The sequence below is a fragment of the Sceloporus occidentalis genome, unplaced genomic scaffold (genome assembly GCF_023333645.1).
Source record: "Sceloporus occidentalis isolate IW3139 unplaced genomic scaffold, rSceOcc1.0.p SCAF_16, whole genome shotgun sequence".
NCBI lineage: Eukaryota > Metazoa > Chordata > Lepidosauria > Squamata > Phrynosomatidae > Sceloporus > Sceloporus occidentalis.
In genome coordinates, this window is record NW_028316996.1 from 9,382,323 (window position 1) to 9,409,147 (window position 26,825).

The following is a 26,825-nucleotide window of genomic DNA, read 5'->3' on the forward strand; positions in this document are numbered from 1 at the left end:
ATTCTTTAACATTGTTTACACTAGCAGCAACCATGTTATTATAGCTGATTATAATATAGATGTTAATAGGAGATGGTGGCTATTTCTACAATATAGCATTTCATATATAATATATTATTAGGATTACAATCTAAAGCATGATGCATTGAGCTCTGTCCAGCTCTATAATTTGAAAATGCTTAGGAAACCAAGAAAAAAAGAACCATATGCACCAAAATTAATAATGATACGTATCTGATACAGTCTGACGCAGGATTTGGTTAATTTTCAGTCTCGATTCCCATTTTTTTTGTTGTGGATGTTCAGAAACATGCAAATTGTCCTAACAGATACCGTAAAAGTGCAAGATTTAACACTTGTCACTTTTAGAGCCCCCCCCCACCGAAGTATTAAAAAAATATAGAAATTTGTGGTTGTAACAGACCCGATAAAGCAGATATTTAGCCTTATACGATATTTACAATGTAAACAAAAATAATTACCTTCTTTATCTGTATGTACAAACTGAAAAGCAATATTAGAATAAAAAAAATAGCATGTAGGATAGTTCAGATGCATTATTAAAATATGCCACCAATTCCACACCGACATTGAGAAGGGTGCAGTTTTACTTCATGAATGCAGGACAAAAATTTGGTTTATTTTACTGTGGAAATGGTTTGCTGGCAATATTGCCACTGGGTTCCCTCTCTTGCGTAGAAAAAGGTTCCATATCCAAGTCTGTATTTGTAAGTCGAGTGTCCGCTAAAGAAAAAGAAGGAATAAGGAAAAAGGATTGGAAAGTAATCTCATTGAATAAAATGCATGTAATGTACTTATATCAGGACACAAACTGTTTTGTTTTAAGCACCAAAGGTATTCTGTATTGGAGCACAAATTACAAATAGAAGGAATTACATCTGTAACCTGCTACGTGGCACAAACGGCAAAGACGAAAATGTGTATAAGAGGCAGTAACGCCTTTTGTAAATAGGCATTCGTGAAGCTGCTGTTTACAAAAGAAAATGTAGTTTTATAAAAGTTTGAGTTTACTACGATCTAAAACCTTGCATATATCAACTCACGTAAATCAGGGGCATCCGGCATTTCAACATCCGTAGAAAGGAAAAGTGGTGTTGGGAGAATTTTTGTGGGTGTGTACGTGTTTAGTGACACTTTCCTGCCACCTATATGGCTACCATATCCAGGAGTAGCTGTAAGAATACACAAAATGCAAGCAAAAATTCAAATCCTGAAAGGGTTAAAAAATACATGTGCAAAATTTGCTTTATATATTCATATATCACCATTAAATGTCTGATTTTGAAGCTACTTCTCATTGACTGCTGTGCAATATGACTGGGGTCGATTCCCAAAAGAGGCAGTCTGCAGGAGAGTAAGTTTCAACTCAACATAACTTAGGAAGGGACACTTCTAGTAAACTTCTACTATGCCTCTCCTACAAAAACTGGCCCTGTATAATGCATAGCTAAATACGTGAACCTAGAATTATACTGGGCCAGCACAGCCTGTCATGCAGAAGTTCACTGGGCTTTGATAATGCATAGCCATATCAGGGAGTTCAAATGTTCAACCCTGCGCCCTCTTTACTAAACAGACCAATTTAGAGATTCAATGAACAGTAATCAAACTTTAAACTGCCCTCCATTGGACTACACAAGGATCTGTTGGTCAAAGAGGCCTACGTTTAAAGGACCAATTGTATGTATGTATATATATATATATATATTATTTTTTTTTTAACACTACTGATGTCCCTATTCATGCAAGCTGAATAAGCCATTTTAAGCCGTTCAAGTAGTATAGACAATGCTTATGTGATCTATATAAATGTATATTATGGATATCTAAATCATACCAATTGGTATGGTGCAGATCTATAGTTACAAGGCTCATTGAATAACTATTTTTGATCTTCATTGGCTCTTACACCTAATGAAACATATACATATAGAAACATTCCTGCTAGAGCAACATCTCACAGGTACATGGAGACACAAATCAAGAAGACCACCCTACAGGGAGAAGCAGGTGTATCCAGTAGACAGTCGGAAGGAGCAGCAATGGCAGACAGAAATTCATCCACCTGCTTTAGAGACAAGGAGTTGTGAAGAGTCTCAAGGGGGCAAATGGAAGGCACCATGGAGTACAGCTCAAATCCTGAAGAAAAAAAAAAGGTTTAAACGATTACACAGATTTTTAAGCAAAAACCTGGCATGTAGAATGGCTACCAAAACTCAAATATAAGGTCAAAACAATGGGCTACAATATTTTACACAGTATGGAGAACATGGTGATGATATGAGCCTTTGCAGTATACAAACAAACCCTGCTCTTCATCCTGATTACGTCAATTTATAAACTTGAGATTTCATATTCTTCCTACTATAAGACTTCAAAACTACTTCAAAATGCATCACTTTCCTATGTTGGTTTCCTTGGCCATTAGCTAAACGTGTTTGGAACGCCTTCTTATGATACACATACACAAGGGTTTAAAACTAGTAAGGGATTCTATGAATCAAAGAGGTATGGAAAAGAATGACCAAAAATATTTACCAAGTAATGGAATCATACCAGTGTCCCAAAATGTCAGACGTGGCAGTAATTGAATTAAGAAAGTTTAAGAACAGCAAAGTTCCTAAGGAATGATCAAAGGGGGCTGACAAAGAGTAAATATTATGGTGAATGGAGAATCAATCCTCTAACACACAATTGCGTAGAGATGTTAAACTAAAACATGTCTGCTACTAAATACAGAAACGGAAGAAAAAGCTGCCTTCCCCACATAATAAAACAAACTTAAGAAAACATATTAACCCTACGCTCTAGGGTATATGTATTTTGTGTTTCAATGTTTACAATGTTTGGACCCCGCTACAAAAAAACACACAAAAAAATTAGGTTTGTGAATGAAAAAACATCTTAAATTGTGACTTTCATTTTGTATAAACATTTAGCTTTGTTTGAAACAAAACTAAATAAAAATAATAATAAACTACTGCATTGTAACTGGTGCCATCGCATCCAGGGTTGGTTTTGTTGCATAAAATGCATAAAATTAAGTTGTAAGAAACATTTTAGCTATTGGGAACCCTGGATATCTTTAGAGCAATGCTCTGTACCAAATCCTGAAAAACCCATTAACCTACAAATTAACCCAGGAAACCAAACCTTCATACCGAGTTCATATATTAAATCCTTCGCAATAAACCTAAATAAAACCTTTATTTAAAACCATCACTCTTAACATGATACAAGACTTACAAAAGCATTGCATAGCACTAAAAATTAAGAAAAATAAACCTTATAGTAAGTAAATGTATTTGGTGTTCGGGACCAACATACGAATCTGAAGTGAAAGAACTCATCCCACCTGATCGACTATGCGATAATAAGACAGAAGGCATAGTTTGGCGGATATTAATGTTATAATACGTACGAAGAAATACAAGTCTGTAATTATGGTTTTCCTCTTCCAGAGAAACAACATAGGGTTTGACAAACACATAAAAGGTACTAGAGATTCAACTATCCTATGGTACACACGCCAAAGTCCCAGTGCCAGATTTGATGCGAATCTCGATCTACAATAACCTTTCAAACACCGGCATAAGGAAGCTTCACGTCCTGGGCATAGTGCGCCGCACTATGAAGTCAGGCAAAATCCAGTGCAGGATATGAGTAACAGAGGATGTGTTTGCCCTCAAAGGGCACTTTATAGACTGATTTTGGGATTGATTCACTAAAGGGAGAAATTTCAGGAGGGTTTACAGAATAGTTGTGGTTTTAAGTGTCTCGCTTCATTATTCACTTTGCATGACACAGGGCCAGCTTAGACCACCTCTTGGACAAACTTAGTCCTAGTGATGGCATTTTAATGTGCAATAATTCAATGTGTCCAGAACCTTTATTAATTGGACTGTATATAAAATGGGGCCAGCCAAGCTCTTCCTGCAGCAGAAGCTCACTGGGGTCAGCTTTTCATAATGTATATTGAAGTCAAGGAGCTGAAACCACAACTGTCCTTTCATAGATTAGACCCTTCAAGGAAGCAAAGGCATGGTGCCAAAAAAAAAATATTCAAAATTATTAAAAAAGGTTAACAGAGAAGCACACAATTTACTGTGCTTATGAGATCATGAAAAGTAGGTTCCCTTCCATGTTTTTTCGGTGTATCTATATCATGACCAAAATATTTCTTTTGTTATTCACGGACCGCTAAAGTTCTAAAAACGCCTGTAACAGAAAATGAAGTTAACATTAAAATCAAAACATATGATGATTTGCTTAAATAGTTCAAATAAAATTACCATTTTGGAATTTTTACGATGCAATCAAATGTCTACTGATAACAATTTAAAAAAAAAAGTCAGTTTGTAAATCAAGGGTTATTGCAAATTACCGACAAATTAGGTTTCTTTGGCAGGTAACCTGTGATCATACCTTTATGTACATGACCATGACTGGGGTGAAGGGTTTGGTTTGTTGAGTGTATTAAAAAAACTGATTGTGACACGTGATTGCTAATGAAGTGATCATAATTAAAAAAAAAAAATAAAAAAAAAAATTGATTTATATCCCAAAACTAAGAAACAAAAAAAATAAAAAAAACTAAAATGAAGGGGGTATTGTTCCAAATAAACAAAACATACCATTGGTTGGGTGTCGCGCAAATGAGATAGAAAATCTTTTAACAGCAGAGCTGCGTGTGGCGTCTAAGAGAGAGAAAAAGAGGTACCTGAAATTCATAACAGCTACCAAACAAAAGAGATTAGAAAAAAAATAGATTATATATAAAATAAAATAAAAAATCCAGTGGTTTTGGAACTTGTTAGAATCCAGCAGCATGCAATGTGCGCCACAGCAAACAAATATATATATTTGGGTTAAAATCTATTTTTAAAATATTTATTTCAAATTCTGGGAAAGAACAGGGACGCAGCTATACCAGAAAACCTGAGTAATCTGGAGTTTGATGCAAATCAGCATAAATTAAAACTAATGCTGAATGTGTTGTAGCCAGAGTACATTTTGTTGTTTTGGTTCAAATTAATAACCAATTACCAAACAAGGACATACGTGAGAAAAATAAGAATTTGATATTACACCATGTTTAAATATAACCATGGGTCTCAGGAGTTCATGACCTACGAAGAGATATGATAAACAGAGCTGCAAAAAAATATTGGTCGGCAGTTAATGAACTTGCCAAAAATATATGCTTTTCTTTACATGTGAGTAGGCACTGTTTTTGCTAGGACTGTGTGCATAAGTCAGCGCACGTACCATCAATACAGCCAGCGCCTGTCAGCTTTTTACGATGGAAGCGAGCATAATCCAGTAGGTTAGGTGCACTTGAAGAACCCCCAAGCACCGAAGTGCTAAACAGACCCACGCAGTGAGACCCTAGTGAGAGTTAGAGAAAATACACACAACAACCTGGTGGTCCTCCATGTACATTGGTAATGCATGCAGCATGCAATAAAGCCCGGCTGCAGTGTATCTGGAGAAGATACAGAGAAACGTGTCCATGTGTTGGTCCTGTTTGCTGTATCCTGTGCCATCTTCTGCTCAATTCCAGCTTTTTTTTATATAAAAATCAGTATAGCAAAGGATAACTAAACTGAATAAAATTCACAAATAATGAAATCCATTTTAGAGATACTAAATTAAATTAAAGAATGAAGCTGTACTGAATTGCAGGAATTAGCACATATGACTGAAGAAGCTGTTTATCGGAAGCCAAGTCATTAAAGTATCTATGACATAAATCAGAATTTCAACATAATTCCAGTGCAAGAGACATTTTATGATCTGCTTAATCACTACAAGTTTTCTTTTTTCTTTAGATTCTGTCTGGCCGCTTTCAGTAGGTTCTAACTCTTTGATTTGGATAACGTACCCTAGGATTCCTTCATACCCTATGGAAAGGTGGCAACTAACTTTTGGTTGGGGATAAAAAAGCTCTCTAAATTCTAATGCTGACTTCCTTTATATTATGGTGAAAACACTTGAGAACAAGATGTATGTCATACACATTATATATATTTGCGACATCCAGTGCAAATTGTGGCATTTTATTCAGTCTGGACAGAGAAAACTCATAAAAGCCCAAGTGAAAGGGTGGTCATGTTTTAAAAGAGAGACCAAGTAACAATTGCATCCCTTATCAGTCAGACACAAACATAATATTTACCTACCAAAAAGAGGAGAATAGCCTCATTCTATTCATAGTCATCATGACTTGAATGGCAGATGTATCCCCCCCCAAAAAAAAAAACCAATCACATTTTAACCCCAAGGATAATTTGATCACAATATATTTACTGTCAAAGCCAGATAAAGTATTTGGGGGCCCTGAAGCACACAGAAAATATATATTTTTTTACCCACCTATTTTTCCATGTCAACACAAAAAACACATAATAAATGTAAAATATATATTTTATATATATATATATATATATATCGTTTATTGTAGATTCTATTATGTCACATGCTGTTAATTTTAAGGGTCGACATCATAACAGGTCTCATATATTCTATGCAATATAGGGGTTAAAAAACACTTAAGCTCATCTAAACCGGCCTAGAGTTGCTATCATCCATTAATAAAGACACTTCCTTGTTGTCTGGGGCTGCAGTCCTTTCACTAGCGGGGTACAATCTCCTGCGCAGCCTGTGGCTGGGCGCACAAGCCCATCTAACATAGAAGGGAAGGAAAGGGAGAGTAGTGAAGAAAGAGAGGAAGAAGGAGACTAAACAGCCAAGGAGAGCACATTCTGTGACCTTGTCTGGGCCCAGATGGACGCTGGGAGAGAGTTGCCAGATCTGCACTGGATTAACCAGGTCATGTACGGACCTGGTGCAGAGTGGCTCGTCTCTGCTGGTGTCTGACAGCCCCTCGTATTAATCCAGAGCTCACAGATAGCTCAGCCTAATACCGATCAAGCCAAGGTACTACATGATGGGGGACTCACTTCTGAACATAATTTTGTTTATTGAGCATCAACGTATTCCACAGTGCTGCACAGTATAAATATAGGGGGGTACCATACATAAAAAGAAACATTAGATTACACATAGGTACAATAGGTTATGGACCCCAACTGAGCTTCCAATCTAGCCTCGCATAAAACTTTTATACAACATTTCTGGCAAGAATGGTAGACTCATGAAGGCCCCAGTCGTGAGCTTACAATCTAAAATGAATTGTATGGGTAACAGACAAAATGAGGGGACAACTCACTTGCAAGATCAACAGTAAATGAAACAAGCGATTTGTATTATTACCCAAGTATAAAAAAAGAAGAAAACATCAAGATGCCCTATCTAGGATGTTATCATTTAATAACAACTGTATACTTTACTGGCTCTACTCATTTGATGTAAAGAAAGCTAAACGTAGTTCATATATTAAATCCTTAGACCTCACCAGCCATGCCCGCGTATCACACAAGAAATCCTCCCTACACCAAACAAGTCAGGCTTCACCCATATATCTCCGTGTGGAAATTAAGGGGCGTTCCAGGTTCAAGATACAGATGCCCAACCTGGGAAACATACAAGGACAACTTGACAAGCCGAATAAAAACAAATCTGTTACTAGTTTGCTGAAAATGTTCTATATTTCCCTTGAACAAAAAAAATAATAATTTCTGCAGAGCTATTGGTCAAGACAGTCTACCTGGCACTTACTAAAACTCCAAATAAATTATCCCTGAAAAATAAGAGCATTTGTGCTACAGAAGGAAAGTTCATGCAGAAAGAATAAGTCCATCAAATGTTTATCGGTGACTTTAACTTTGATAAATATATTGAAATATGTAGGAAAATGCATTACAACTATCTTATCCACATAGACCTCCAGTCATTCTTTCTATCCTTCACACAGGCATTAAGGCGCTTCTATCAGGTATATGTTAGATAAAACCACACACTAAGACAATACCATATCTCTATGTTTTGTATCTCCTTATTGAAAACAGAACCATCTACCCAGTCTATGTGTCCCATTAACCGTTGGGAAGTCTCAATGGGGTCTATTCACTGAAGAAAGAGGTGAGAGGAGAATTAGGGGGAGAGTTGTGATTTTAATGCTATTCATTTTCGAGGGGCCAATACAATCAGGTTTCTCCACCTAGAATAGCCAAGATTGCGCTGCAAAATGTGAGATAACGTAAATGGAAGAGATGATGGGTGAAGAGACACAAGTCTTCGAACTTATCTAACCATACATCATACAGGACCAACCCAGCTATCCCTGCAGCAGATGTTCAGTGGTGAACGACCTTCATAATGTATAGGAGCTGAAACACAACTCTCCTGTCAATTTGGGAGTGAGATGCTTCCCATTTTTCATTCTTTGGCTCAAGGCATTTACATGATGCAGACAAGCCTTTTTAACCATATTTTCTTTATATTTTTTTCTAAAACCAACTATTGTCAAAAAGACCTCAACTGTTTAATAATGCAATAGGCGGGATAATAAAAATAAGGTGGCATCTATGTGGAGCTAGTTTATCAATAAATTCAAAGCAGGAGCGTGTTGGAAGGAAAAGTTGTACGATATCTATGCAGAAAGCTGTGCTACACTATTGAGCTGCAGGGAGGATGGAATGCCTTCATATTCCTTACCTCTGGGCAGAGAGCTCCAATAGTGACCGACGAGTCTAGACTTCCTAGAACAAGAAGAACTTCTGGACTCATTTTTCAGTGTGTGGGTGTCTGCAGAGAGACATGTCCAAGTGTGACCCAGCTACATGTTAAGCTGCATTTGTGCATAGAGGAGGACACGAGCTTACAGTACAATAAAATGACTGCGGTACAAGATGACTTCAGATAGCAGTGTAAGAAACGCACACCATCTTGCATGGGAGTAGCTGCTCTCATTAACGATTAGCCGAACGGCAACTTAAATGTTGGAATAGTTTATAGCTACATCAAACACTAAGAGAGGTAAGTGCCTAACTTTTCATGTAATCACACCGGTAAAACTGGAGCAACGGTAGCAAGACCCTTAAACGGTTATATCAGGAAACACGAATGGTCCAAAAAGCCTTAAAATTACCAGAAATATTAAGGAAATAAATTATCAGAGGGATACATGGGATGCAGTAACCTTTAGAGAAGCAGAAGGTGGCACAGAATTTAAGAATGTCCACAGGAAATGTAGAAGTAACACTTCAATGCTTGCTCCAGCCACAGAGAATGAATAAGACTCGCTATTTGAAAGGTTTCTGTGGTATTCAGACACAATACACCCAAACTGTGAATCCTGGTCACTACATGCAAGTGCTTGTTCAGTGCATGCAGGGCAGGATTTCCAAAAAGTAACCCTAAATAATGGTTTGAACATTTGGCATGACTACATGTAAACTCCATCTGACATTAAAAGTTTTTTTTAGACTTTAATGTTTGATAGGCGCGGACATCTATACTATCTACATAGTCATATTGTCAAAGTCAGAATTTCTACATGGTTGCCAAGGCTGTATGGTATATGAGAACCTGTCCAGGTGCTCTGGGACAAAACCCCTTTTCCCCCGTACATCTGCTTAAGAAAAAGAAGAACCATATTCAAGTCAGTTACAGATTGGGCATTAATGTGAATATCAAACTACTGTGAAACAAATCGCAACCTTTCAGTACAATTCAATGTGTTTGAAGGTGCGTTGCAAACGTGCTTTCCTTACATTGATGGAATATGATTATATTATTAAAAAGCAAAATATGAAATTAAGAAGGGATTCCTCGAACAGAGAAGAGGTGTTCAAGAACCGAGCACAATGGTGTATCCAGGAATAAGATGTTGAGCTCCGCTTTTTGAGACACCGTGAGTCAGAGCAGTGCAGGAACGGAAGTCCCAACAGCCTCCTTATAGACTTCCAGGTCGCACACCTTCTGCCACGAGGGGCACGATTCACGTGGCGACACGACAGCCTGGACTCACACTAGGTCACAATTCTGCCAGCTTGCCCACCTCAATATCACATATGTAAACACATTTATAATAAAAAAATGTGCTCCTTGTATATGTCTTTCAAGAACCATCTGAGAGTTCATCTTATTTCAAAAAAGTAAGCACAAATAACTAACTGATGGGTTCTTATGAGTTTTCCCATTTCAAATAATGAAGCAGATTGTTGCTAAATTGCAGTGGGCATAATATACAGCCATATTAAAGCCTTTAATATTCACTGTCCTTCATCAAAAGCATAGAGGATTATGGCTTAATACTAAATGACAATGCAAAAACATGATCATGCCATGCTTCATTGTACTTTCCAAATAATGTAGTTGGTTAAGTGGGGGGGAAAGCTTCATACACATTTAATAACCAGTTAGCAGTGCATTAATGTACTTCATTGGGAATACTTTGACAGATGGACAATTCTGAAGATTGACCTACTTACCTAAACCACCGGGTTTTTGTTCCAAGTGTCTAGATGCTCTCACATGACTATTGTTATCTGATAGTACCTAAAAGTAAAGATACGATGTGAACAAAGGCTAGTGACAACTAAATGACACTGAATGTTGATACAGCCACCTGTACCAGACACGTAGGGTTAATATGACACATGATGCACGTTAGCGAGAAATAAACATCATGCAGATTTCCCCTCCTGAAAGGAGCCGATTTCACAGATGAGGTCCTGTGACGATGAAGTAGCACAAGACAAGCATTCAAAAGGTAGCCATGGGCGCACAAATTACATACGATCAAGAAAAAGAAAAGAGTGCATTTTGCAAACAATAGACATAATTACTCCTGTCCGGAAGTTAAAAATAAAAGGGGGAAGCCAGAGGTAAACAGCCTGAACAATTCACAACAGGGTAACCACATTCCATGCATCGGTCCTAAAGGAGGAACACTGAAAGAAACTATAGTTTGTACCAATGTACGAAGGACCTTTTCCTAGCGCAGTGTCTTGCGTATGTTTGCTGCACAAATGAGAGAGTGAAACGGACAGAAGGAAAAGGGAATGCTAGACACAACTTCTTCCATGATCCGGTGACCATTATAGATCCAAATAAAATAAAAAGAAAGATGACTGACAAATGTGCTAGGCCAAAGATGTTGTGTATGTGTATGCAAATGAAGGAGCTCATAGTTAAGGAATAAAAAATGTGCTTATTGGTATGTGTGTGTTTTCGTTTGCTTGCCTAGCAAGCACTGCACTGGTAAATTCATCATGCTCTCCAACCATCAAACCCAATAATTGGGACTCATTACAATATGCTTTCCAGCCCGGGGGGACGCTACCAGTAGGCCCTAAGTGGGCGTGTGGAAACCAACAATTTGTTCCATTTCTGCATTTTCTTACTATTTAATAAGTTATAGACTGATAGTAAGAAAATAAATTATTAACCGTTTACAAGCAGCTTAGGGATCTGTAATTGCGATAACAGGACATGGAAGAAGTGATGTTTGCAAATACATTAAAGTACCCCAAAAGAGGAGAAAGATTAGTACTGGAGTTTAATCCTTGCATAGTTAAACACCAAGCCACTCAATAGAAATAATGTAGTTTATGCCGTGGACAAATGAATACTGAAACATTAATTATATTTTCACCCCCATTGTTTCCATAGCATCATTTTACTATTTAGAAGATATTTTGCAGATATCATTTCTGCTGCCCAAGAATCTGATGCTATAATACAGTCTTAAAGGACAGCTAAGCCCAAATAGTTTCTTTTTTGCCCCTATTGTAATATACTTCCAGTTTAAAATTTAGCAAACAGATGCCACAAGGCTGTTTCCAGCATTTTGCACGTATATTTTGTACGATTATCGTCATTTTAATGTGACGATAACCAATAAAGGGATTAGTCGTCCTTTAGTACAGATTTTTGGTTGGTCTGTTCGGGTAACAAAAAATAAAAAGTTTAGTGAAAGTAAAGTTTAAAAACCTGTTGCCATGAGCCAAAAATACTGGATGTGAAAGCCAATGATTTAGGGGACACGGGGGAAGAAGTGATTTGATCCCCTGATCTGCGTCTTCGACGCCCAGAACCCACAGCACCGGTGTAATGCATCCAGGTACCGATACACTCTGGGCTAGACACACTCAGGGGGCTCTCTCCCTAGAAGTGAGAAAGGGACCAAAAAACAGCAAAAGCATGCAAAGTTAGAAACAAAGCTAAACGATCAGAATAACAAAACAAACCAAAAACCTTGTTTGTAATCCAGAAAAGAAGGAAAACTTGCTTGTAGCCTTTAATGTGTGGCCGGATAGACAGCAAACTGCAATTTAGTCTTGAGTTTAGAACTTTTATAGACTTGGTGTTCTATCTGCATTAGAAGCTTTGCAGGGATTATTAGATAGGATACTACAATCTAAGACAGGATAAACTAAGCACGGTCGGGAAAGACGTACAATGCCAGGAACAGTTTGCAGATCGTTAGACTGTTGTCCACTTCAGTTTATATTAAGGTTATTGCTCTTAATGTGTTTTTATAGTATTAGTCTATATTAATTCTCAATTTAGTTATGTATTCCTAAAGCATTTAAAGTGCTGGCAAAACCTAGGTGTAAACTAGACACTGAACACGTGATACGCGAAACATAGGACGTACTTTTGAAAAACATTAATAAAAAAAATGACTTTGAATACTTGCTTTTCTTTACATAAGCAATAGGCTACTAATCTCAAACTAACAAAAGTCGTCCCTTGCCAGAATTCTGAATGGACATGTTATCTCATGATAGATTACATTTTGGTATTGGAAAAGCGGAGAATGCTGTAAAGTAAGAATCCTTCAAAAAATAGACATGTTAATAGTTTATTTTTTTTTTATCATTTAACAAAATGCAAAGTGAGTGAACGGAAGAAAAATCTAAATCAAAGCAATAACCACAATTAGCCTCTGTTTCTATTAATGCTTGTGTTTCCGCCTACATATTAAATTGATGATCATAAGCACCTGTTTGGTAAAACGGTTTAATCATACACCTATATGCCTACAAAATCCCTGACTTTGTGCGAGAGTACCTAGAAAATTTGATGTTGTTATGAGGGCAAAGGGTGGTCACGCCAAATATTGATTTGATTTAGATATTTCTTCTATTCACTAAATTTGCATTCATTTGAATTGAATGAATTTGTAAAAATAAACTATTAACATATCTATTTTTTAAAGCATTTTTTTCACACTTGCCAAAAAGTTTTGCACGGAACTTTATATGATGATCTTTAAAAGCAGTTTTATTTTTAGCCGTTGCTTTTTTTTTTTTCTTTGATTTTAAATAAATAAGCTTCTAATACTCAATGACTGACCAATTAAAATGAAAAGAAAATATTACAAATTGGTTTATTTAGATTTTTCTAAAAGCCACATTAAAGGTGGAATAACTAAATGAGCTAAGAAGCATTAAAGAACAGAGAAAATAATGATGGACTGACCTGTTATAAGACACCTGTGATTTAAGGTGGTTATCTTCACTTACCTCTACTGAACCTATTTTTCTGGATCGGGGAAGAGGAGATTTTCGGTGTATGTGAATAGGATCAGAAACCAAAGGCTTAAACATCAGCAATCCTCTGTCAGGCTCATCCCTCCTGCATTGGTCTCTGGACTCTTCATCACTGTCAGTGCCATGGATTTGTTTCTTGGAACTTTCGTTCTAAAAAGACACATGAAATGATACAGCTAATAAGATTGCCGTATTCTATAACCGTTCTATATTTAAAAGGCGATGCAACTAAATTGGTGTCTTTACTTGAAACTCATGTTTTTTGGGGCCAACAGAGAAAGATATAAAGTTACAGAAAGTTTGAAGAACTCAGGTGTATCTTCCATCTATCACCACCCAGATTCCGTCTTTCTCTTTGTTGGCCTAGTTAATATGACTTTATCCAATTTTTGTATTCTGAAAAATGATGAATGTGGTAAAGTTTGACATGACTAAATAATTACTCATGGGAAAGGTTTGGGCATATAATACTGGGATCTATTTTTCCGATGTTGCATTTAGTTTTTAAACCTTTGAGTTTGACATTCTTCAAGGATATTAATTAGCAGTTTAGTTAAACAAAATTAGCAACCAAATGGGTAACACCAAACTGTGTTATTCTCATGAGTCAAACTAAACAATTTATTTCACTGATATCATCAATTATTAAGGAAGAATAACCCTGGGATGTTTCTCCTCCAAGAAGGTCTATCTGACAGCCTTGCATTACACATGGTTAAGCAGACCACGTGTTTTCCAGGGTCATCTCACAGTGATTGAGGTTAAATAGATGAGATTAAATGCTTCCTCTCAAACTCTAGGGGAAAAAGTTTAGCATGTTTCATTTGTGTGTTACAGCTCTACAAATAATTTTATGGTTAAATAGTGTAGTCCATCCCATATTGTGCCATGCATGTAAAACATGCGGAATGACATAAGACTAAGTGTGAGGTGGGATTTGAAGTGAAATGAGGTATTACAAGAGACTAGACTGCAGCCCCAGACATTGACAGCAACAAGCAAAATAAACAAAACTAGCTCAAAAACCTCTCGAGATGCAGGCCTGTATCCAGATCCAGATGGTAGGTTTTTATCCTCTTCACAGCCTTTAGCTCCAGGGCTAAAGTGTAACTCAACATGAAAGCGCTCCTCCGATGAAAGATCCTGCAAGAAAAGAAAATTACTATCCATGTCATGTGATCGCTGCAGAGAATATGCACTTCTGAAATATACCATTTTAGGTCACCTTGTTTGGGTCTTCATAAAGCATTATCACAATCTGGGTCATGTAATTGAGTTCATTTACAAAATTTAGGTAGTCCATTGCTCTTTTCCACTGTTCATCCTTTGTTTCCTTCAATAAAAACAAACATAAGCATGTTATAAAATATATATTGTTCATTTATTATGATTTCCAGAACTGGCTCATGTGAGGGTTCCAGTGGGGTCATGTAGACACCCCCCCCCCCCCAACACTTGTGCATGAATGAAATGCAATCCAATTGATTTAAATTACATTCTTCTGGAGCTGCAGCTTCTCCTTTAGGTAATGATTTGTGTTTTTGCTCCTACAGGCTTACAAAGTACATTGATCTGCATCCTTCTTTGGTGGGTCAGTATGGGACATTGTCACTGTATGTTCTGAAGCTTGGGTTAGGTGACGACGATGACAACATACACAGAAACTACATATAGGGCTAGTGTGCTTTTCATTATCATATAATAGTTATTAAATGGGCATATTAGAAGGTGCTGTTCCAGCTACTCTTTTGAATTTGCTTTAAACAATTTCTAGTACTGTCAAAATGTCCAGCCTCTTCCCAGAAACGCAAAATGATGCCTCATTCACTAAATTCACACACGGAGGCAGAGATTGAGGGTTGCCCTAGAAACAGAAACAGCTTCTTTAACAGTTTCTGTGTTATTTTCACACTTGGGAGGAGGGGGGAAATGATATATCCACAAAGGTAGATCTGTTCTACAGACAGACAGTTCTAGAAGTACTTACATCACATAATGACCCAAAACGGAGAATTGACAGCAGCGAGTGGACGTGACTTTCACTGGTAAAATATAAGCGAGTACGCACATGGCGCTCCGGAGACATCACCCCTCTGGAATACCTTTGAGCAAGAAGACAGACAAAGGTTACTTCAATTCTATAGCATGGCCTCTATCAAAAATCATTGTCTTTAGCTTTTTTTGGGGGGGGGGGTGTATATAAAGTGGTGAAAATAAATTCACAATAATGCATGCTCAGTAATTGATACGTTAGTCTGTTGGAACCATCACAAGCCTAAAGAAAGCCAAACGTTTTGGATACTGGAAGGAGGCAGCATTTCGGTAATGGTTTGTATACATGAGAAGAAAAATAAATACTAATTTAACCCAAACATACATATAATGTTTAGTTATTTATTATTGACATTTTTAATTGAGGCGGCATTGTCTGTTCTCAACACAATAAAAGATGAGCTTCATACAACGGATGTAGTTTGTTGACTGTGTCATCATCCTGAGTTCTCTGTAAATCGGAGCGAATCTTTCGAACAAGAGGTGTGCAGTAACCTTTGGCAATTTCTAGCTTTTCCGATTTGGCAATGCCATATTCCTAGAACATAAACAGAACGCAACGTTCACAACGCGTAGAACAAAGTAATTGTGGATCTGCTTACAGCTATTTTCTCGATAAGGCTTAGTCTTTCTTTTCTATGCACTGCGAACCTAAATATAAACTTAAATACTTGATTTTGCAGAAACGTCAAACAGCATAAAAATTGACCAACAATCTTCTGGTGTGAAAGGGGTCTGAGATCCCCCTAAGATATTGAGCACATAGTGAAGGACATTTACCTGAGGTATGACAATATCTGCTAGAGCCTTGGAAAGCCTGTATATCTCCATTGTGTTCTCCAGTTTTAAGGAACAGTTATGCTGAACGTCGTACTTAATGCAGTCGTATATGTCAGGAATTTTGCTGATGTCATATCTCCCGTTCTTCATTTTGAAGTCTTTTTCCAGTTTGGACCATCTGCGCAGCATTAACTCCAGGGTTTCACTATGGTAAAGCTGAATATCTAGTCATAAAAACAAAAGCAGCAGGTGTATTGCATTTTGTATTCTACCAAAATGAGTGGAAACAAAACACAGGAGCAAAACTTTTGTTGCAACAGGTCATACTTACCTCCTGGGCCCACCGGCTTTACGTGTACCTACATGACTATCTGGACTGAGAAACTTTGTGAATGGCTTTCAAAATGAAATAGCTCAATTGCATATTGAATATATATATATATATATATATATATATATATATATATATATATATATATATACATATATACACACACACACACATATATATATATATACACACACACACACATATATATACACATATATCTACATATACATTATATATATATGTCACTCAAACAATAAAGACTATTTGTTTCCCTGTAAATATTTATCAATATCACTTGATTGCTATAAGAATCTGGAGGCGTAAGGCTGTGTGTATAAAACTATTTGAAATGAAAGAACCCCGTCTGATAAAACATAACATTTATACAGATAAAACTTTAATAGAGACCGATGTATGTAATAAGGGGAATGGGAGGACTACAGTACCCAGAAAGATTATCAGAATTAGGGTTATTTAGTTTGGAAAAAAGACGGCTTAGGGGGGGACTTAATAACTATGTATAAATATATAAGGGGACAGTACAGAGATCACTCCCAGGACCTATTTATACCCAGGACTGTATCTATAACAAGGGGACATCCTCTACGGCTGGAGGAAAGAAGGTTTCTACACCAGCACAGACGGGGGTTCTTTACAGTAAGAGCGGTGAGATTATGGAACTCTCTGCCAGAGGAAGTGGTGATGGTAAACTCAATAAAAGAGTTCAAAAGGAGCCTGGACGTGTTTCTTGAAAGCAATAATATTACAAGTTATGGATATTAGATTAATAGGGACAGAACGTTGATCCAGGGATTTATTCTGATTGCCATATTTGGAGTCGGGAAGGAATTTTCCCCCTGGTATGGGGCAATTGGCATCTGCTTCATAAGGGGTTTTTGCCTTCCTCTGGATCAACACAGTAGTCACACAATAGGTATATAGGCTGAACTTGATGGACTTTGGTCTTTTTTCAACCTTATGAACTATGTTACTATGTTAATCACATGAAAAAGGACAAATTGTCTTTCTTAACCACTGCATCCCTAGTGGTCACTAATCAGTCCTGCAGAGCTGCAGCTACAGACCCTATAATCACATCTCTTATTCAGTAGATCCATTATTTGTGTCTAAAACTGGCGATCAACAAAAGGAAATTGCTTGATTGATAAAACCTTTTTTTTTCAGCATACCACCAGTAACTGTTATTTGGGTTAACACGGAACCTTCACAAGCGATATCTTACCTTTCATTCAGCACTATGGCTTTAGTATTTATGTTTTATTATTACCTGCAAATTTTGGATCTTCCATTCTCTGCCGGATTTGGGATGTCAGGCTTTGGATTAAAGAGTACACCTTGTCACAGGTCCTAACTGGGTTTTTAATGATATGCATAGACTTAATCTGGGAAACGCTTCCAGTTGGTGTAAGCTGAGAATGTGAAATAAAAGCACTTTCAGTATTCTAACACATAAAACAATTTTTTTTCTATCTTCCTGACACAAAAGATTAAAAAAATGTATACATTATCATTGCCATGCATGTACAAGCATAATTTCCTAATTTGTTCTGTTTAAAAGTGTGATCACAAAGAATAGTTACAAATTGGTTATGACAAAGATATGCTACTTTTTGAATGATAATGTTCTAGAGGTGCTGGATCCCTTGTAGCCTATACATGCAGACTCAGCAAAAGCTTGCATCTTGTGTGACTCCTAACCTTCAAGCTGACAAGGCTTAGGTTTATGAAATGTTTTTTGTACCTTTTCATAGTCCTCGGCACTGAAATCTCGGTCTCTTTGGAGGATCTCGTGGAGTCTTCCTTTCACTTTGTGCTGGCAGCTACTCAAAGAGTCACTGTCGCTGTCAAGTAGACCATTCATATTTGCACTTTTCACCATCTGGACAAGTATTGGGGTCAGTTCTCCCTCCAGAGCCAACAATCCCTAAATATCATTAAATAATGCAAACAAAAGAATTATGGGCCAACAGTATTTAAAAAAATAAGAATATATGAAAATATACATATATAAAAAAAATAAGATGTATGTTTAACAAACAAAAAAAGCTAAACTAACTTTGGCAAAAGCTGCAGCCGTCATCTGGACTCGCCCTTCATCTGATGCATAGATCTTAAGATCATGTCGGTAGGTACTGTGTAACCGTAGCAAGCCGCATCCTGGGAACCCAGCATAGTCCCCTTAAAAAAGAACACATTTTATTCACTTATTCAACTTAAAAGCTGCAGTTTCTGACCTACCCATATCCCCCTGCTCCTATGCCAGTTCTAACGGCAGCTTCAGGATTACTACCCTAAACTGTTTCAATCAAACGCTAAAGGCAAAGAGAGGAGGCTGTCTGGTGCTTAACCCCTTCATGACAAAGGCTGATTTTACTTTTTGTACCCTTCGTGACAATGGCCGTTTTAACATTTCTGCGCTGCTCGTGTTTAGTTGTAATTTTCTTCTTTCCCGTTTACTGAACCCACACACATTAGATATTGTTTTTTTCAGGACAAGAAGGGCTTTCTTTAGATGACATTGTTTTGATTGTATCATATTATTTACTATTAAAAAAAGTATAAAATATGGTTCGTTGAAAAATCTTTTACTCATCAATAAAAGGTAATGAAAAAACCTGCTAAATAGATTCTACTATTTGTCCTGAGTTTAGAAATACCCAATGTTTTTATGTTTTTTTGCTTTTTTCTACACATTATGGGGCAAAAAGTACAGGTAGCGTTTTGCTATTTCAAAGCCTTTTTTTCCAAATCTGGTAATTCTTCCCCCCATGTGCCATTTCGGGTATCTTTGAAGCCGGCCAATGCAATTTACCCCATCAAGTCATATATTTTTGAAAACTAGACAGCCCAGGGTATTCCAAGTGCTAGTATTTTAACCCTTTCCAAGCACTAATTCTACCATCAGCCTTTGTCAAACTTTATGGTAGTCATTTTTTTTGCATTTGTTTTTTCACACACTTTACTTTAGGTATGAATAAACAGGTCCAATATGTGTTTAGCAACATCTCCTGAGCGCAGTGATACCCCACATGAATGATTTTGCCTGGGTGTTTGGGGGCAAAAGGGCCACATTTGGGGCATGCGCATTTTCAATGTTGAACTTTGGCATTTGGGGATCCACTGCCCATGCCCTATTTGGCACATCTTTGAGCCGGGCCATTTCAGTGTGCCCAATAAAGCAATATTTTTGAAAACTAGACACCCCAGGGTATTTTAAATGCTGGTATTTTAACTCTTTGCATGCACACATTTTACCACCAGCATTTTTTCAAAGTTTGCAGTAGTATTTTTGTGTGTGTATTTTTCCCACACACACCTACTTTATGTATGAATTTACAGCTCCTGGTATATGCCGCTGTCACACGACACCCCAATATGTGTTCAGCAACATCTCCTGAGTACAGTGATACCCCACATGCATGGGTTTGTCATTTTTGGGGTGAACTAAAAGGCCACATTTGGTACGTGTGCATTTTTCTAATTGGAAATTAGATGTGTGGCCATCCTTCCCCCCGTGTTATTTGGGACATTGTTGAATCCGGCCAATTCAATTAACCCCATCAAATCATAAATTTTTTAAAAGTAGACACCCCATGGGCATTTAATATGCCAGTATTTTAACTCTTTCCATGCGAGAATTGTTTTAAGCTAATGTGCTAATTTTAGGACTTGCTCACAAAAATATATTTTTTATATATATATTTTAATTTTTTTTTGCCTTTTTTAAAACATTTTTAAGAATTTTTTTCAACTTGAAGGTTCCCCTGATAGTGACATCAGAGGGAAATTATTTTTACATTTTACTGTTTTTTTACTATTTTTTTTCTAATGATTATTAATTTTATTTTATTTTTAATTTATTTTTTTCTAATCACACTGTGATTAGAAAGTTGAGCTCCATTGACTTGCATGGTTGAATGCAGTACCTGTATTCAACCTGCAAGTGGAGCCAGAGTTCTCTAGAGGGTCAGGAGACCGTCTAGCGAACTTTTCCGTCTTTATTATTTTTTTCCCGGGTCGCCGCCATCTTGCTGATGGCGAAGATCACCGGCAGCTGCGGCTGTGACCGTTCTCCGGAGCGGTCACAGTCCATCAAGAGGTAAGTGTTTGGTGTCGCTAGATGCCTCCTGATCGAGGCATTCCAGCGACACCATTTAAGTTTAGGAGGTGATCGTTGATCGCCTCCTAAACACTTTTAAAACGGGCGTCCGCCGCCATACATTGTATGGCGGATGTTGACGCCCCGGGGAGGGGCCAGACATGGCCCCTGATTCCGATCATGGCGTTGCTGAATGCCTCGAGGTCGAGGCATTACAGCAACGCCGTTTGGGTAAAAAAAAAAAATCGATCACAAATGACGGTCCTGGCACGTCATTTGTCGTTAACGACATGATTTTCCGTGACGTGCCCGGACCGGCAATTGTCATCAAGGGGTTAAACATGAGACGGGGGAAAGGTTAAAAGGACAGTTCTAGAAACCACTGTTAACATATGGAATTAAAGTGTTAAAAGTTCTAGCAAGGACTCTTCCCCGCTGCTGACTGGGGAAACTGCCAGCTTGTGTACTTTTCAGCTACTGATTGCTTGTAAGGTTACCACAAGATGTTTGTGTGATTGGTTTACTGCAGATTTTAGAAACAGCTGCAGTTTCCATAATGTTCATCCAGCTGACGGTATTTATGAAAGAATGCTTATTAACTATCCACTTGCAGGAAATAAACATTACCTTGGCCTCCGGGATACATGCATCGGAACGCCCTGCCAAGCTCTTCTGCCTGGACCCGACCTGCGGGGGTTAATTCACCCCCCCACTTGAGGACCAGGAGTAACGATGGCTCGTCTCTTCGGCAGTCTACAATACAAAACAAGATAGCTTTAGTGCCAGGGTAGATTAAAATCTGAAATGAAAATCTAGCTCAAATTCAACTATTTTAAGTGGACGTTTTCCGGTTTATTGGCAAAAATAGGAAAAAAGGTTCTAGAACTAACGTCAACCAAGCCTGCCAAGTGTAAGTCATGGCTTTTCTGCCAGACTCTCATTACTATCGAGTAAATTATTTATTTCAGAAGGCATACTTCATTCAAATACGAGGCTCAGGATAGCAGGATAGCAGGGTGAGCAGTATAAATTTGATGCAGAAATGCCTATATTTTACCCCTAAGAACCCAAATTGCCTCAATTTGCACCTCTACTTGCAACAAATACAATAGTAAATTGCATCTATAAAAAGCTATGAAATATGTCGTAGCTCAAAAATTTTTTCCATACTTTGTAATCTTATGATTTGTGTTCCATGAGATAGTGTCCTGTCTGTTCCCAAGATACTGTATATTTAAAATTAAATAAACCACTCTCTAAGTAGGGGCTACTAATATCCATTAACCGGACAGCGGGTCTATACGAAGACAATCAGGACACGTTATTATAAGCTATATTAACAGAAGGGAACGAAGGTAGTAAGGTATAAGGTCCAAGGTCCAAGACCTGATCTGCTACTTACTTTGAGAAGGCATGGAGGTGATAGGAGTTTTCTATAGAGTCCAAACTTGGGTCTCTTGAATCCCACTAACTGTACGGGCCCTTTCATTGGCTCATTATGTTCTGCTTATTTGTGTAATTTTTATGTATAATGGAAAAACTTTCTTTGCAAGCAGACATTTCTGCTTACAAATATGATTTACAATACACAGACTTCACACTATACCTTCTTCTTCGCTGGAGGTTTTAGGGCAACCATGAGGGAGATACGTCAACTGCACCTTACGGTTTATTCCGGAAAAGTGACCATACCTATAAACAAATCAACAAATAAGAGCATATGTGAGGTATTGATGGTTGTGATGTACATCTCAGACCAAATGTCAGTGTCTATAGTATAGCCTCAATACACACTTCGGAGACGGTTAGACAGCACCTTAACTGCACAAGCAGGGTTACCACCCAACACCCTCAAATGTAGCAAAGAATCACAAGGCGACATTTCAACCCAATAGGGTTTTTCTCATGGCTTGAAAAACTTGGTTGGCAGTTCCACCTGACTTTGTACAAGAATCGTGTTTCATCGTGTTTTTATTTTCCTTTAAAATGCAAAAGTGAAATCGCAGAGATGCTATCAAAACACAGACTTACATTTCCAACACAGTTTTAAGCTGTTCAAGTTTTGCTTTGCTTTCTTCAATTTCTGAGTCAGTGTTTTGGCCAAGTTCTACAAGTAGTTGTCTGGCAATGTCCAAGACTTCCTGTTAATTCATAAAGAGGTTGAGTAGTTAAGAAGTATGTAATTATCTGAAAATTCAGAAACCTAAATTCAATATAAAATTTCTAAATTAAAAAAAAAAAAAAAAAAAAAAAAAAAACACGCACATCTTACCTGCAACTGTTTAGGTTTCTTCAATTTTAGCTTTCCAGTTTTGTAACCATAAAATTTTTCAAACAGATCAAAGAATCTTAAAAACAAGAGTGATTTAAGCATACATGAATATCTTGACACGAGAGATGCAGGATCATGTTAAACAGGGTACAAAAATTAGACACTCAACAAGTCTTTTAATGGGAATAAGTTAGTTTGTCAAGTTGAAACATTTCATCTCATTGTATTAAATATTTATCCCCTTGAGCATAAAATACAGTTCTCTATACAGTAATGTAGGTTAGCATTGACAAAAACGTGGTTTTAGCTCAATTTGTTCATCTGAACTTCATGTCAGTCAGGATATTCCAGATGACTTTCCCTGCTCAACTACCATAATCAGCTGATGCTTTATGGCAATGCTAATTGTGCTTCTATTGACTCATTACTCACATGGTCAGAATGGCTCAGTCTTAATCACTCTGACACAAGGCTTGGGTTATTCTTAAAATTATTAATTTTTACGACTCCAATGCATTTATATGGATATATTCGTTATGAGACATGTCTAATTTTTTGTGTCCCGCAGCTGCTTATACCGAAGCCGAGAAGCGTAAGTAGGTAAGCATACTTCATATCAGTGGTATTATTGGCAGTCAATGGCATCTTTGGTAGCAAAACATCAGTATTTAAGCAAGCACACGTGCAATTGGCTGCTGCTACTCCCAGCGTTTTTGATGGGAGCCCAGTTCTCATTGAGTAGACTGGGGGGTGCTATTCGAGCAAGTACAGGAAGTGTACATAGAAATACTTCCTGGTTTCAGCAAAGGCAGCTGGGGAGGAGTTAATTGATACATCATTCTCATCTTCTAATTCAAATAACTGGAGAATGCAAATAGTTCAATGCAGTTCTTGAGAAAAGTGATATGTATGTATATGTATATATATATATATACATACATACATATATACATATATACACACACACACACACACACACACGGACCTAACAACTTGGTCTCGAAAGCTCACAATTAAACTCTGTTAGCCAATAAATGGTAGAATTTTAACTATACTTTTCTCCCGTTTTCTCAACAGCTAATAGGGTACAAACCCTTTTATCATACATACACATACAATATATATATATATATATATATATATATATATATATATATATATATATATATATATATATATATATATATATATATATATATATATTAGATCATTCAGAAGCAGCATTACAATAATTTTTACAGGACGCTCTCTAATTTGGGCACTTCACCCTAGAGCCTCTTCAAACTGTTGTGCTGGGAAAACGTAAATAAAAGGCTGAAAATTCAATACAAATGGTAGTATGGCTCATACAATTTTCAAGTTGTTTTGCTGACTTCACTATTGATGTCAAAAATGTATAAATTAATAAACGTACTGATATGCAACACAAACAAAGGAAAAGTTCAGCAGTCTTAAAACTCTTTTTAATAAATGATTTATGAACGAACCTGTGATTTGGATAAATAAGTTTGTCGAAATCAGAGAATGAAGTAATAGGAGCGGAATTTGAAATTGAAATGACCAAAAGTATCAGGTCCATGTTTTACCTCTCTGAAAATGTGCAAATATTTGAGATTATCTGTGGAACAATAAACTGAAACATAACATGGAATATGAACCTCCATGTAAACAGAAATAATAAAAAAACAAAAACAAAACAGCTTACCTTTGATGTCTTACTTCCATCTTCATTTTTTGTTTTGGTGTCCTATCACCATGCCTTATAACAGCTATTACACAGCGCAGCTCCATCCTTTTATAATGATAAAAAAGAAATCACTTGAGTTTGTACCTTTGATCAGCTTTAGTAACGTTTTAGCAAGCATTAGCATGAAGAATGTATAACTGCACTAATGCATCCTGTAAGCGTAGAAAAAAATAAGACATTTTGTTCATTGATACAAGCCCCTCCAACATAGTTATAACCGCTTTAGAGCCCCCTGCATCCCTGGCGGTACAGTACGAGTTGGAGGTTTGGCAGCACATTTCACCATCAATACCACCAGACGCTGGCCTATAGAATATGATGTTATACCCTGGCACTCAATTACATCAAGTGGTGTGTAGACCTCAAGAAGAAATCATGGAGAGCACTCTGGCAACATTTGAGGATGGCCAAGGGGTAACAGCTGTAGACCTAAGGTAAACCTGAGCTTGAGGTATATGTAAAGCAAAACTTTCCTCCTGAAAGTTTCACATCCTATAGAAAAGAATTTAAAATAAACTTTTTAACCTGTCTTTCCGCGAATGTGAGCGCATTTAAGAAATATAAAGGAAGGGAACTACACAGCATTCTTTATCAAAACATTTCTTAGAATGTCATGGGTTTTTAATTTGGCCTTATGGGGATACACGAAAGACTCCTAATCGATATGTACAATATTACTTTTTTCCATAAAAATTTTGGGTGCTGATTTTTTTTTTTTTTTTTATATAATAATTGGTGTTTCTCCTCGGCCATTAAATACTCTCAGAAAAATTTATCCAATATTGGAGCAAACATTGCTTTTCGTTTGTGAATGCAACCATAATTGGGGGGAGTTATTGTGTTTAGTTGTACTGCACTATTACCTTTGTATCTGTTTTCAAGAATTGGGAAATACTGGAGTAGACCACTACATCAGGTTCTGTTTTTTTGTGGTTATATTTAATAGATTGCACAAGAGTGCATTTTATCACAACTGTGGTTATATTTAATAGATTGCACAAGAGTGCATTTTATCACAACTTAAAGTATATTGTAGCATGACATCATAGTCTGCATCTTCAGCCCTTAGAAAGGCAAACTGGTGAAGGAGTAATTTACAGACATCTATACCAAGGGAAGCTCCGATTGTCTTCTCACTGAACTATGAAATGCAAATATTTAGGAACCCTGGTACTCCAGGTTCCTCAACAAACTACAGGACCCATTCAAAATATTTTTTTAAAAAGCACTTAATTTACTAGAGCAGGTATTGTCTTCTTGTAGAAGCTGGTGGTGGTAAAACGGTGTTGAAGAGCAGTTCATTTATAGATCATATACATGGAACAAAACAGTTAAAGAAACTTAGGAGTTGACAGCAGATAAGAACCATTCGTCCCACCTAGTCTGCTCATTGGTCACAAAATTACATTTAAAAACTATAAAATAAATACTATTAAACTGAATTACTATTAATTTCCATCAAATGAACCTGTCTGCTTGTAATAACAATGAATACTTTGTTAATTGAAGGGAATATTAATAATATACTTACATTGTTCCAGATGTTGTTGGCACAATGGGTATATCTTCTGCCTCCAATGGTATGGACCATGGGATATGAAACTGAGGAGCAAGCTCTCGCATTATCATATTTCTAAAGGAAAGACACAAAAAAAGGTTTCTAGATCTATATTTTTTAACACCATATTTACTCAACGTGAGAAAACAATTACAAATGAATTATTTTACTCAGCGAGATACAGTTGCTACGTGTGTTTAAAAAAACAAACACAGACTTTGACAAAGGCTGGTGGTATAATTATTGCATGGAATGTATTAAAATACTAGCATTTGAAATACCCTGGAGTGTCTTTATATGATTTGATGGGGTACACTGAATTAGCTGGCTTCAAAGATGTCCCAAATAGGACATGGGGCAGAAGTACCAGTGGTCAAAATTCCAAGTTGAAAACCTGAATTGCGCATGTCCCAAATGTGGCCTTTTCGCCCCCAAATAACCTGACAAACCTATGCATGGGTGGATTCCCTGTACTCAG

General features: G+C 37.1%; 1 protein-coding gene across 1 annotated transcript in view; it reads right to left on the reverse strand.

Annotated features, from left to right (window-relative positions):
- Positions 1-643: 643 nt before the first annotated feature.
- LOC149302994 (inositol hexakisphosphate and diphosphoinositol-pentakisphosphate kinase 2) overlaps positions 644-26,825 on the reverse strand; it is a 38,368-nt gene continuing 12,186 nt past the window's right edge. Inside the window, exons 9-30 of the mRNA XM_089481736.1 lie at positions 26,321-26,422; positions 24,748-24,834; positions 23,043-23,118; positions 22,802-22,911; positions 22,377-22,462; positions 21,398-21,523; positions 18,728-18,849; positions 18,413-18,595; positions 17,939-18,080; positions 16,320-16,543; positions 15,950-16,077; positions 15,475-15,589; positions 14,713-14,820; positions 14,514-14,630; positions 13,461-13,637; positions 11,923-12,096; positions 10,419-10,485; positions 5,290-5,409; positions 4,656-4,718; positions 2,020-2,160; positions 1,065-1,193; positions 644-744 (exon numbers count right to left, since the gene is read on the reverse strand). Of these exons, the coding sequence (XP_089337862.1) occupies positions 644-744; positions 1,065-1,193; positions 2,020-2,160; positions 4,656-4,718; positions 5,290-5,409; positions 10,419-10,485; positions 11,923-12,096; positions 13,461-13,637; positions 14,514-14,630; positions 14,713-14,820; positions 15,475-15,589; positions 15,950-16,077; positions 16,320-16,543; positions 17,939-18,080; positions 18,413-18,595; positions 18,728-18,849; positions 21,398-21,523; positions 22,377-22,462; positions 22,802-22,911; positions 23,043-23,118; positions 24,748-24,834; positions 26,321-26,422 (2,698 nt within the window). The remainder of the gene's footprint in view (positions 745-1,064; positions 1,194-2,019; positions 2,161-4,655; positions 4,719-5,289; positions 5,410-10,418; positions 10,486-11,922; positions 12,097-13,460; positions 13,638-14,513; positions 14,631-14,712; positions 14,821-15,474; positions 15,590-15,949; positions 16,078-16,319; positions 16,544-17,938; positions 18,081-18,412; positions 18,596-18,727; positions 18,850-21,397; positions 21,524-22,376; positions 22,463-22,801; positions 22,912-23,042; positions 23,119-24,747; positions 24,835-26,320; positions 26,423-26,825) is intronic.